We start from the raw sequence: 13,972 nt of genomic DNA, 5'->3' as shown, positions 1-13,972 counted from the left end.
ACATGTACAGTATTTGCATTTGACATTTTATGTGTCCATTAAAATTATGTAATATACAATACCTTTACTTTTATAATATCTCACTCACAATGTCTTTTGTTGCATCGTCCTTGAGCCCAAAAATCTTGACTATTCAAGATAGTGTCTTATACCTATTTTTCTATATTTTTTGTGTAGTCAGTAAAGTTGCCTCCTCATACAGTTTTAGGTTTTATTTATTCTTCAGTGCATTCTTCCTTTTTATTGCATCATTCATTAAGACTCAAATGGGTTTTGTGTGGCCAGCACATGTTACTGTGTGAATAAGGTGCATCTCCAAGACCATTTCTGGTGATATATGTAGAAACTGAAGAAAAAATACACAGGTAAGGCAGTGTGGTCCAAAAGTTCAAGGAAATAAAACATAACATATTTTGGTTGTTGTTTATTTTCCTACATATTGGTCTTGGAGGATTGGGGGTGGGGGTTGGGGGGGTGCACTGACTTCAGTGTGGTGTTTGCCTGAATAGAAACATGAGGCCCTTTTCCATCAAAATACAAGGAACTTTTATTACCAGGAACTTTTTTACCCAGGTGAAAAAAGTTCCTGGTAATCTGTGTCCTTTGTGTTTCCATCCCACCCAAAGTTCAGGGTAATTCATTCAAATCAGGCTGATGATGTATGGGGGAGAGGTAAAAGAAACTGCAGTACAGTTCATGTATATTCAGAAACTAAGTTCTAGCACAATAAAATGACACAGTATTTTAAGTGGACGGTTTGGGTTTAACATTTTGCTGATTGTTGAATCACTTAATCCATCTGGAAAACATTTTAAATAAAGTTAACCATCACTACATATCCTTAATTTCTATTTAAAAATAGTAGAACATATATTTTCAACTTCTCAGTCATTAAACTAAGTCACGTCCAGCTTTAAGTGTGATGAATGGTTCTTTTTTCATTTTTCTATTGTTTTATAATTATAGTCCAGGTTCAACCTTAAAGTCATACAGATTTACTCCAATGGAGGCAATAGAGGCAGAGGGATGGAAATGTCTTGCATGTTTTGCTGTCATAAAATGGGCCTCCTGCTCCCTCTACTGGTAAAATATAGTAAAAACACTCTGTGCAGTTTGTAAAATGTACCCATGTAGACTCCAGAGTTTCAGTGCAAACAATCAGCTGCACTTCATGTCACAGATAATACATTTTTCTTTGTCCTATATGACACTGCTATTCTAAGAGTATTTCTGACAAAGAATATACAGTTTGACACCACTATGGTTCATTCAACATTAACTCCTCAAAATATATTTCTTTAGTTTCTCATTGCTGTGAAAGAGAGTAGCAGGTGCTTGTCTACATCTGTCACAAATAGGATTAACTCCTGGGTAAATTTTGGATAATTTAACTTCAGACATGTGAAGTTGGTGTATAATTTTAAACTGAATAAGACTATGCCTTGCACTAATAGAAGTGGAGTAGATTCTTTGAAGTGTGCTTAACCACTGATCATCAGTAATATTTGAGCCCATATCCTTCTTCTCCCAGCTTTCTTTTGTTATCGTCAAAGAGGAACATTCCATGTCAAATATATTTGCGTACAGTTTGATATGGTTCCCCTGATTTCAGGCTGAATTTCTAGGATTGAATCAAGAGATGATGCCTGAGGCAGAGAAGGAAATAGATTAAAGTGATTCTGTATAAAATGTCTGACTTGTAGGTATCTGAAAAAATTTTGAACTGATAGAGCAAACTCTGTCTAACCTGATCAAATGACATAAAGATGTCATCCTTATACCACATACTAATATTTAACACTCCATTTTTAAGCCACTGTGTAAATGCATTATCTAAGAGAGAGGCTGGGAATAGATGGTTGGCCGTGACAGGAGTGTAAATGGACATGTATACTAGTCCATAGTGTTTACGAAAGTGAGACCAGATCCTTAGGGAGTGGAGAACTATCGGATTTTGGCAGGTCTGGGGTGTATGCAAAGGAATAGAAGAACACAAAGGAGCCGAAAGTGAGATTGGGCTGCAAGAACTAGATTCAATTTGTAGCCAGCCTGGAAGATCTAAAGAGGATGTTGTGTCCCAATGCCAATATAGTAAACATTTGATATTAGCAGCCTGATAATAGATCTGAAAATTTGGTAGAGCCATTCCACCATATATTTTAGGTCTTTGTAAAAACGGCTTCCTGATCCTAGGCGTTTTATTATTCCAAATAAAAGATGAAATAACACCATCAAGTCAAAGCAGACTCTTGGATTGTTGCCATCCATCTTTATTCACAACAACACAATGGAAAATGGATCACAGAAACACACAGCAGCACTTTTCCACAGAAGACCACTGAGGTGAATTACTGGAACCATGCACCCTTCTGCTGAGTTATAAGACCATGGTGGTTAATTTGAGGTAACACAATGAAGGGAAACAAATATGTAGCACTGCTTAGTTGTCCCACAACACTTCACACCAAAAGATTGTCACTCAGGGCCTCCTGAAAGGTGTTGTTGGTGCTGTTGTTTTCTCCATGTGACATGATGTTGTACGTGATGCTTTGTAACATCCACTCAGTCCTATCAAAGCACGGGTCTTAGTGGTCACAGTGGAACAGCTCCACGGACACCTTGTGTGCCTCAGGCAACATCTTGCTTGCAACCATCAGCATGATGCTTTCATATTTGTAGAAGTGGTTGCCATCGATCAGTGTGACTCCATCGGCACCGCACATGGCACCATTGATCTTCTTGAAGTGAGTAAGTGGACGGTCGTTGGTGGCAACATGAGGGGTAGTCTGCATGTCAACGTCGAAGATGTGATTACCTGGAAGACGAAAGGCACAAGGAAATGGGAATGTAGGTTGTCTATTGAGCTAATTGTGGAAAAAGTTAATGTAATATTTGTACTTTATTTCAGTTTTTAAAATGTCTTAAAATACTTATTGTAATCCTTATTAGTAGTAATTATAATACATTATCTTACACTACATCAAATATGTCAATGTATTTAATTGTAAAGAGTGAGATTGAGAGCTCCATCATGTAAAGCTAATGGAAGGACATGTCTATGTGAAATGTACACACTAAACACAAAAATATGTGAAAGAGAACACAAACAAAGAGAACTTTATCACCACCACCAAGAGCATTGTTAAAGAAAATAAATGTTACGAATAGAAACCACACAAGTCTTAACATTAAGATTGTTTTCTGTTGCTCAACACCATTCTTCAAACCATAAGTTAGCTGTAGATGTAGAAACGGTTAGCCCTTGTTGATTTGGTCCAGTTCTCTTCCAAATTATGACAAATAAAAGCACATGGACTGACCTTGTTTTTGCGATTAAAAACAGACGTTTACTTTAGATAATCACAAGAACACTGACAAGTGTACAAAATGGAGTTCATTTATTCTTTTACTCTGAGTGTTTTCTCGGTTAAACTTAACTAAGCAATTTTCCTGGAACACACTGACAGTTTCAATATTTTGTAATGGTGCAAACAATTTACACTTGTCATCTTCAGAGTGAGAGACAGAAACAGAATTACATTACAACAATTTGCAGTTTTATTATTATTATTGTTATTATTATTATTATTATTATTATTATTATTATTATTATTATTATCCGTCCATTTTTATTGGATTCCTTAATTGAAGGCCTGTCTTCTAACATGTGGTTGATGTGTTGCTTGGACACTGGCAACTTAAAGTCCTAAGATAATCTGTAGGGTAAGTTATCTGTATTTCATATTTCATTGTACAGACCCAGTATTGTACGAAAAGCTTTTTGTCTCAGTCACGTCTAATTTTGAGAGGAGCCTCTGTGGAGCTGAAGGCATATTCCCAGAACTAATTAGAAGCACTATTAAAACTGAAGACATAACAGATTCATAAAAATTGTAGTTTTACTATATTTAAGTATGACTATATTCAACTTTCAGGGCTTATATATGTTTCTTTAAGTCATTTCCCAAACCAATCTGATGAATCACTGCATTGTATTATTTTAGATTCATTGTTTTACCTTTGATGAGGTGTGCAGTGTGCTCATTGTCGCACACAAATGCAGCCTGGATCGGACCCTCAAGACCCAGCTCATCCTTCAGAGGCTTAGGGTATCCATCTAACAGGGTGTTGTGCTCTCCAACTTGGTAAATGTACAGGTCGTTACCCTGAGTGGGAATGAAATGGCAAAAAGTGTTTGTTTCAGTGTCAGGGAGGAGGTGGTGGCAGCATGTGTAGAATGCGCAGGTCTTTCTTTAGTTTACCTTTATCATGTACGTGTGGTTGTTGTAGGAGAAGACAGCGTCCACGTCACTGTGCAGCTCTCTGAAGTCATTCTCGATGGTGTCGGCCGTGTATGCATCACTGCCGTGAGCTTTATGGAGGTAATAGTGGCCTGTAAGACAAAGGAAGCACTATTCACTGACCAATACATCTGCACCCGGAACACTCAAGAATATGACTTTAAAAATGAAAAAAAGGGCATTTAGTAGTAAAAAACAAAATTTCATTAAATATCCTTTTCACTAAAAAATTGCATTTGCATATTGCAATTAGTCTTAGATTATTTTCCATGCATTTCTGGAGATTCGTCCTGATCAGAAGTTGCTTTTCCATTGACCCTCAGATTACACAAATACAACTTGCACATAAAAGTTTACCTAATGGAAAAACAATAATTTTGCCAGAAGTGTCATTTTTTGATTAAAAGTTTTCGTGCTGGCAAGAGGGGGGTTTTCGGGCATAGTGCAAATGGTATATCACGCAAAACTGCAGTGGAAAGACTTTTTTTCGCAACTAGAGTAAGGTAAATTTAAAAAAAAAACGGATGGTGATGTACATTATAACAAGCAAAGAAGAAGAAACATGTCGCGGTATGAGTGGACACACCAGGAAACCCAATCATTTTTTAATTTAGTATGAGATTGAGGGGTAATTCATAATAATAATGAATATATCTGTAAATCAACATATATATTCATCATTTAGTGTTATTTAGTTTTGACTTTTTTCTCTAATTCAGTTTGTTTTAATTAGTTTTTAGAGCAGGTTTGCTAGTTTTTATTAGTTTTCTTTTTTTTTTTCTAAATGTTTAGTTTTAGTTCAGTTTTAGTTTTTCCATATCTTTTATTTTCCTTGTTGTCGTATTCAAAAAATCATATTCATCAAACACAACCACAAAGGCATGTGTGAATCTTGCATATTGAAGGTATAAATACATCAACTAAAACTTCAAATTCTGAAAAATGTTGTGGTCTGCTCAATCCTACCTCTGAAGGCATACATGTGTCCAGCACCGTCAGCTGTGATGGCATCCAGGTCGACACGGCTACAGCGTTCTCTCTCAGAGTGTTCAGTGTGGTCACCTGGACAGTAAATAAGACAAGACTTAAGTCCATGTGTAACATTTGTTAAGATCACAGACGTCAAACATACGGCTCGGGGGCCAAAACCAACCCAACAGAGGGTCCAATCTGGCCCGTGGGATCAATCTGTGAAATGCAAAAATTACACTAAGGATAATAACAGCCACTGGCATCAAAATCATTTTAGTTCAGGTTTTTCATACTGACCAATTCAATCTCAAGTGGGTCAGACCAGTAAAATACTATCATAATAACCTATAAATAATGACAATCCCAAAATGTTCTCTTTGTTTTGGTATAAAAAAGTACAACTACATGAAAATGTTCACATTTACAAAAAGGGAATAACCTGAACAAATATGAACAACTTCAAATGTCTTAGGCCTTTATCGGGCAAGTGACTATTTTTGGTCATTTACGCATACATTACGAAACAGTGACAGCAACAGTTACAGTGTGTCAACCATCTCAGGTCCAATGTGGTCTACAGGGTCTGTAAGGTCCACCTCTGCATGAACAGTGAGTGGACCTGCCTTGTTAGGTACCATGAAGTAATGGTACTAATGTAAGGAATGATGTTCAAAGGGATCATGTGGATGTGGACAGGGGTCTGGATCAGCACTGATGTTGGTCTAATGTTCTAAAGGTCATGTTCTAATGTTCTAAAATACATGTTCCTTTCACCTTACATTTGTTTTTCTTGTATTTCTATATTTACTTCTTGTATTTTAAGCAAAGAATAACTTACAATATTCAATATTCAAGAAATGTTTTATGAAAGAGAGGGAGGCTAGGATTTAAGGGGAAAGTTAAATTTAAAGAACGCAGTACATTTAAAAGTTTCTGTATCACCATCTGTGGAGTAAAACTGTGGAACAAATTGTGTGTGGAGATAAAACAAACATCAAACATAATTCAGTTTTAAAAAGATATAAAGAATTGATTCTTGTGAGGTACAGCATTTAATAATGACATTGAGGGCTGTTTGTTGATGGATAATGTTGTGTTGATAAATATGCCGTAATTACTGAAGAAAATTGTTGAATTGTTGAGTCTGTTTGGATGACTGTCCTGCCATGATCACATTGTTGTGTATAATTCAATTACTGCATTATGTATTTGTTGTGGTTGAATGCTAAATTTAGGAAAAATGTATTGCTTGATTCTTGTATTAAGTACTTGAGGGGTAGGATTAAATAAGTTTATACTTCTTCCTACTCCTTTTCAACCATGCAAAATTCAGATTTGCACGTACTTGAAGATAGATTCTGTTCATTTAAATGTTATTTTGTTTTTGTCTTATTTCACTATGTTTTGTTTTATTTAGTTTCTTTGCATGTTCTAAATAAACAAACAAATAAATAAATACATTTTCTCTCTTTTTTTGCCACTTATGGGCAAGGAACCAAATATGGTAACTTCATTGACCTTGATTTTCTACATGACAATAACAAATTTTTTAAAAATTTCCCAAAAGTAATAAAGTCTTGTTAGGTCCTCCAATAACACACTAATGTTGAAATTTTGATTTTCAGAATATTTCTATGGGTGAACTATAAAGGATTAAGAGAACTAAGTGCAATTTTGGCAAAGTTATGTCTGTTACTAAATGTTTTGTGCCGTTGCAGATCCAGTGTGATCTGTAAGTTGTAATGCACATGTATAAATGATAATCTGAGGCATAATATTGTTAAACTTGCACTTATTTAGAAGACATTTCAAGCTGTTCCTGTTATTTTGTAGATGTAAACATTGTCATAATGTGATTGTACTTTTTTCACTGATTATATTTTACTGGTTAGGCCCACTGGAGAGCATACTGGGCTAAATGTAGCCCCTGAACTAAAAATGAGTTTGACACCCCTGGTTTAGATGACGTTACAATAACTGTAATACATCTGTAATTATTAACATCCATATACTGATGGCTCATTAATTCTAGGGTCCATTATGCATACTAGATAATAGACATAAACACTTACTGTAATTGCGGCATTTCATGAAGAAGTCACGGGCCTCTTTAGGGTATTTCTCAGCTGGCACCTCCAGGGTCTTTGGGTTAAACTTGGAGAACATGTGTCCGTGGAAGCAGTAATAGTGATCCATGAAGCGGAGGGCAGCTGTGCAGTTGGGCATGGTTGTGAGCGTTGAGGCTGTATGAGCCTTGGTTTGGATGTTGTAGTGGTAGACATCATGGTCTTAGGGGGGGAAAGTTGGAAAATGTTGTTAGTGATATGTTTGATGAAAGATATATATGAGTAAAAGTTGGAATAGTACTGATGTTCTAACACTTCATCAGAGTATCTAGGAGGATGCAGCAAACACCTGAGGTTTGTCCATTTTGGGCTTTTTAGTTAACCCTGTAAAGCCTGAACCATGAAATCATTGACAGAAAATTCCAGTTCTTTGAAACTGGAGCCTTTATTGGTCCTTCTGAACAACCAAAAAAAAAGTGTTTTCAAATATCAGTTTCCATGTATGAGTTTAAGTTTTGTATCATATTTGATACAGCAGGTCTCAATGCTCAAATATTCTAATTTTTTAACAAACAAAAACATAATATAACACAAACGTGTCTAACAAATTGGTAATTCCCTTTCAAAACTGGCAAATTTCTACCTCCTTCCTCATTAATAACAATCTTGTAGTGTCATTGGAAAGGCCTCCGGTGAACAAATTCCTCCCCCGGTGGATTATCTGTGTATTGCATGTATCTGATTGTATACAGCAGGTTTTTCAAGAAAAAAAATCTAACACTGATCATGTAGAGGCCTTCAAAACTCATGTGTCAAACATGAAACGTTTGGCGTTACAGGGTTAAGCTGACATTAACCCATAAAGACCCAAACATCCACCGCTGACCAAAATTATGTACTGATCTAAAATGTTTAATCCCTGTTAATCCACAAATCCTATCAGTATGTGTAAATAATTGCTGTAAAATGTAGTTTGTCATCTTTTCATGATCATCAGATATGACCCATTTGGACTTTCAGAGGCTCCATGGAAACACCGTTATCTTCTACAACACTGATTCACCAGTAAAACCCATGGAGTTTGACAGTTGGCAGTGGTTGGAGATATTTGTTTTTATGTTCAGTTCTTGATATTGTTGCTGAAAAAGTCACTTTTTCTTCAGTTTTCTCTGTTCATGATATAATAATCCTCAAGTTTACTCTGAGCTTTTATGAACATCTACATGATCAGCAAATTAGATATAGAAAAATACTTGATTTTCACTGAAAAAGTGCAAACTGCAATATTATAATAAATGGTGATAATTCACTTAAGAAAGGTTAAATATAGAGAAAAACACATTTGGGAACTACCATAAAAGTAGCACTGAGTCTTTATGGGTAAAGTTTACAAGCACTGCTGTTAATACTGAACTTTAAAGGTGGGATAGGAGATCCTGGAAAAATGGTTTGTGCAAGCTTCATTTTGAAAATACAAAATTCAAAAGCCTAAACCCCTTTCTTCAGACTTCCCCCCGAAGCCACGCCTCTAAGAACACATGATTTGTGCACAAAGAGGGGTATTAGCAAAGGGGGGAGGGGCCAATTACTGTTGAGGTTGATAGACATATCACCATTCAGTTATTTCGATGGGCCGGTTAAAATGATTGGATGGTGTTTTTTCAGTCCTGTCCATTCCACAGGTGACTAAAATGTTTTATTTTTGTCTTAGAGCATTTAAAGCTATACCGTATGATATGGCATTTTTACACTTTTCTCTTGTCATCTTAAAATGCTCCTAATAAGCGTGTGTCAAACTAAAATGTAAAAAAAAAAAAATCCACCTATTTTTGAAACTCAAAAATGTTTAATTCTCATATATTTCTGATAAACGTCTGACCAATCATTTTATTCGGTCCAAATGAAATAATTGGCCGAGCCTGGCTGAGTCTCCTGTCAATCATCTATTACACTGCACATTACGGGGCTTGGAGGGAGGCAGGTTGTTCATGTTCAAATGTGCTGTGAGAAATGCCAGATCGGTAGATATAGGTTTAATTAACTGGTTGCAGTCGGGGTGGGAAAGGGATTTTAAGCAATATAGTAAAAAAATGCTCCAGGAAAACATCTCCTACCCTACCTTCAAGACTTTATATCAACTCATATAATATAAAAATAGAATAAATGAGAGCAGTGTGTTCTGAGCTACCGTAGAATCATGACAAGTAAAATATTCTGCTAAAACAAAAAACAGGACCAAAATTACCCTCCACTAACATGTGCAAGTGTGTTTTTGGAAAGAACTAACGTGCACTGACCCTTGAAGAAGAGGACAGAGTCTTCGTCACATTCTCCTTTGTGGCACTCCACGGCAGCATCCAGGTGATCAGGGATCCCAGGGAAAACCTCGTGAATTTTCTTAGGGTAGCCGTCCTCCAGCTTGTAGGCATTGTAGCTGAATACGTTGTCATCCTACGGTGAATCATCACAGAGGGTAAGAGTTCAAAATGGATAAAGAAAAATCCTGGGTTTGTGTATGGTTTGTGATTTATATCTAATACTTGAAAAAATTTGATACTGACAATGTTTCAAGCAGTTTCTGAGCATTCTTTTCCATTTTAGACTCTACCTACATTTTCGTGTTCATCTAGTACTAGTTCATACGACCTTATGTTTGTGTTTGAATCATCAACTTTCTGAGTTTGATTTTACTGGAATACTCATGTAATTAATACTTATGCATTATGATACTTATATAAATGAGGGATTTACAGCTATAGTTAGGGATGGCAATCAAGAACTGGTTGTTGTAGAGAACTGGTTCCCTGTAGCTCAGTTCTTTGGAATCATCTGCTCACTTTATAATTCTGTTTATTGGTTCCACAACATTATCACATCATTTCTGTATTTTGGTTCAGAAGAGCTCTAAAGCATGATTATATTTCACCGGTAAACACAACACTAGGCCCATTTGCAACGGTTGCAGAGCTTCCATTACCTCCGACAAATCCATTTTACCACAGCATCCAATTAAACTGCACTAATGTAATATCTTTGCTTTGCTGCTTAGCGTTAAACCCCTCCCAGTTCTATCAAAACTGCTAATGTCAGTGCAATTTCACTGTCAACCTGCTTTCACTACTCTTTACAAATAATCTCCATGTCCAATAATTACATTGAGATGGCGATGAGACTCAGAGGCTGCAGCAGGTAGATCTAACACTCCTTTAACTAATCCTTTCATAACCTTCCATGACTTGTGTTAAAACTAGCAAACTTTGCTGTAGTTTATTACCTAAAACAATGAAAATCGACAAGAGAATTGATAGGGAATTGAACTGATACGTTATTGATGGAACCAGAATCACTAAATTCTTAATTCCCATCTTTTGCCGTTATGACCCATTAGAGTCCAGAATCCACCAGTCATCTGGCTAGAAAACAATCAGATGGGCAGATTCTAGCTCCTAATTGCATCACATTAGTAACATGGCAGCTCCCACAACTGACAGATTACACTTAAAAATTTTGTATCAAAACTACTCATAATAGAAGTGATGCAAATTTGCACAATACATTTGCCGGTTTAACAAATACAGTGATGGATCTGGACCTCATCTCACATGCATCCTTTGTGTTTCCATGCAGATACATACAAAGATAAGTGTAAATGTGTTCCAATCCATCTGCTGTTAACATTTAGAAAATTCTCATCAAGAGAAGGAAGCCCTCAACCACATCCATAAGTCACACAACTTTTGCAGCAGTCCACCCTTTCTGACTTGTGCTTCCTTTGTTTGCTCACCCCTGATTCCATCGTCTTTATCATCATTTAAAAAGCATCTGAAAAGGACTCTAATTTATTAAAAAATGTAAGGCTGTATATCATTTGATTTGTATTTGATGATTTGTAATTTGATTAGATTATTATTTCAGTTATATCATATTTTTTATTCTTTTTTTTTATTCTTCTTCCTGTGTATTGTTTATGTATTCACTTAAGCCTTTTTTGACTTCTATCCTCTCCTGCACAATGATGTCACTTGTTTGAATGTTGTTGTTTTTTTTTAAATTTTTCTCTTGCTGTGCAAATAAATAAAACCAACTGATTGCATGAGGCCCTTTATACTGATCTATCTGTCTACCTCTGCCCTGATCAGCGACTGTGTAAACTTGTTCTATACCATCCCTCTCCATAAGAAGGTCCTGTTCTCAGCCCATCTCTACAATCTACAAAACCAGATCTGAGTAATAATTATCAACCCTTAGGTCTTTATCCAAAGGTCACAACCTTGAAGGTAATTTTTTAGAAGATTCAAAAACTGGTGCCTACCAAGAAAAAGAACATGTGCTCGTGGCTGGGGTCATCATCAAAGTGCATGTGGAAAGCAGCATCAACGTGATCCACATGATGATGGTCATCTAACTCAGGAAAGGACTCATTGCTTAACAGTGCATCATTATTGAAGCCTTTGAACACATGGTCACCTGACAGGAAACGCAGACAGAGATGAAACTGGTTTGAAGCAACCTTTGGTGACACAGTGTAAGTTCTTATGACAAGATCTTTTCCATTTGTAAGAACTCACCCTTGAAGAAGTATGGAACTCCGTGCTCATTCACTGCAACAGCGTCAAACTCAACGTCGTGACAATGGTCAAAGTCATTGTCAACTGTAGAACATCATAACAATAACAGATAAGATAAGATAATATAAGATAAGATAAGATAAGATAAGATAAGATAAGATAAGATAAGATAAGATAAGACATTTCAGTTGAACAGCAGCAACATGCAACAAGCAAGTGCAGAGAAAAACAAGTAAAAAAAAATACACACAAATGAGTGAAAATGAAATATAAAGAGAAAAATAAGAAATTTGGTATTGATATAAATATTTATGTAAATAAAGAATATGAATTAAAAATCAAAGATGTCAAGTAAAATTAAATAAGACATTTTTCACCTGATGACAATGACCATGATGCCATCTAGTGACAGTTAAATGAGCCTGAACTCACCTGTGTGGACTTCCCTGGATAAAACAGAAATAAATACATTGTTAGATATGTTGTTTATATTGCCACCTTTCTTTATTCATTAAACTCCATAAAATCATTTCTAATGATGGTTGTGGTTGCATAAAAAAATCTTATAAATCCAGATTATCTTAGCTTTTCTCTCAAGATGCTAGATTATTTTTGTTTCATATGAGTTTAGACAACTGAATTAATTTTAAGGCAGCATAACATCTTATTTCTCATGAATTTCAGCCTGCTACTGTGTCTAAACGAGACTAGGATGCACATATGATGCATGATCAACAATGATATGATGCTGCCTCTGATGCTACACACAGTAACAGGAACAATTTTTAGTTCTAAAATAAACTGAAACCACCTTACACTTAAAGATTAAAAAGTCGACAAAGTGGAAATTGGGGTTACTTACGAATGAGCCAGGGCCAGAGCCAAGGCCAGGCAGAAGATGTGGGCAAGCAGCTTCATGGCGAGCGGTCCTCTGGTCCAGGAGAGGTTAGACGGGCCTGGAAGGAGAGAAGAGCAGGGCAAAGAGCTGCAGCCGTGGAGGGTCTTTATAGCCCAGAAAACCCACGCTATGTCACATTGGACACCAAGAGAAGGGGAGGGGGCAGTATTGGCTCAGCAAACATGCCCACGCTTTTCTGACGGTTCATTTACCAAGAAAATGAGCAATAGGGCAACACAGTTCATAGAATCCAGAGGGACTGAATATTCACCATAAACAGCTGATCAATAGATGTATACCTTGCATAACTCAGTGTCCCAGTGCATACATGCTTTAATATATATTTGTCATATTGAAAGTAAGAATAGTGAAGGCACTCATGTAATATTGACTTCCATATTTGTAATTATGTAACTCACTATCATGTTTTGTTGATCACCGGCATTTGAAAGATTTCTGTCAAATACCTGCTGTTCTTGTCCAACATATGAGGCCAAAGCAATAAGTATGTAAAGCAAACAGGAAACAACTGAACAGAAAAATTAAAATGCACTGAATCACTTTTGAATAAAGTTGTGGAATTTTTGTTGTTATTACTAATAAATGTATTTGTTCCTTTATTATCACACAGTATGAATCCACAATGTGTAAAAAAAAAAAAAAAAAAAGTATCAGAATGTGCCAGAAGACTGCAGAATCCTGCCGTGAATGATGAAAGCATCTCCAATAGTGGACCTGGTTCAACTCTGAAAGGTAAGTAACCCAGTTCACTAACAAAAATAAATAAAAACTGCTGACTGCTGCACATCTCAGTCCTTGAAATCAGTGTTGTATAACATTTTTATGGTGAACATTAACAGAGTTGCCTAAAGTCAGTGAATTTTGACAAAAGCCCTTTTCTGTATTGGCATTATGTCTTGTGTATTTAACAAAATATATAGCATGGCCACAAAAAAACAAAACAAAACAAAAAACAAAAGATGTCTGACATTAATATTTCGTTGGCCCACTTTTAGCTTTGAGTATTGGATGTCTTTGCTGTGGCATTGTTTCATTAACCTTATACAATGTCACATTTATTTCCATAGAGACAGACAGACAGACAGACAGACAGACAGACAGACAGACAGACAGACAGACAGACAGATAGATAGATAGATAGATAGA

The 13,972-nt window shown here is 36.1% G+C and overlaps 1 protein-coding gene across 1 annotated transcript; it reads right to left on the bottom strand.

Moving 5' to 3' along the window:
• Positions 1-2,330: 2,330 nt before the first annotated feature.
• On the bottom strand, positions 2,331-12,825 carry hpxa (hemopexin a). Its single transcript, XM_030124950.1, has 9 exons — positions 12,773-12,825; positions 11,908-11,993; positions 11,652-11,806; positions 9,637-9,790; positions 7,346-7,561; positions 5,268-5,363; positions 4,263-4,393; positions 4,019-4,166; positions 2,331-2,815 (listed from the first exon to the last, which is right to left on the bottom strand). Exons 1-9 carry the CDS (start codon positions 12,823-12,825, stop codon positions 2,586-2,588), a joined length of 1,269 nt encoding a protein of 422 aa, XP_029980810.1. The 3' UTR covers positions 2,331-2,585.
• Positions 12,826-13,972: the final 1,147 nt, after the last annotated feature.

Source organism: Sphaeramia orbicularis, chromosome 21, assembly GCF_902148855.1.
Source record: "Sphaeramia orbicularis chromosome 21, fSphaOr1.1, whole genome shotgun sequence".
Classification (NCBI taxonomy): Eukaryota; Metazoa; Chordata; class Actinopteri; order Kurtiformes; family Apogonidae; genus Sphaeramia; species Sphaeramia orbicularis.
The sequence above is the reverse complement of the archived record's forward strand: the minus strand, read 5'-3'. Positions and strand labels throughout refer to the sequence as shown.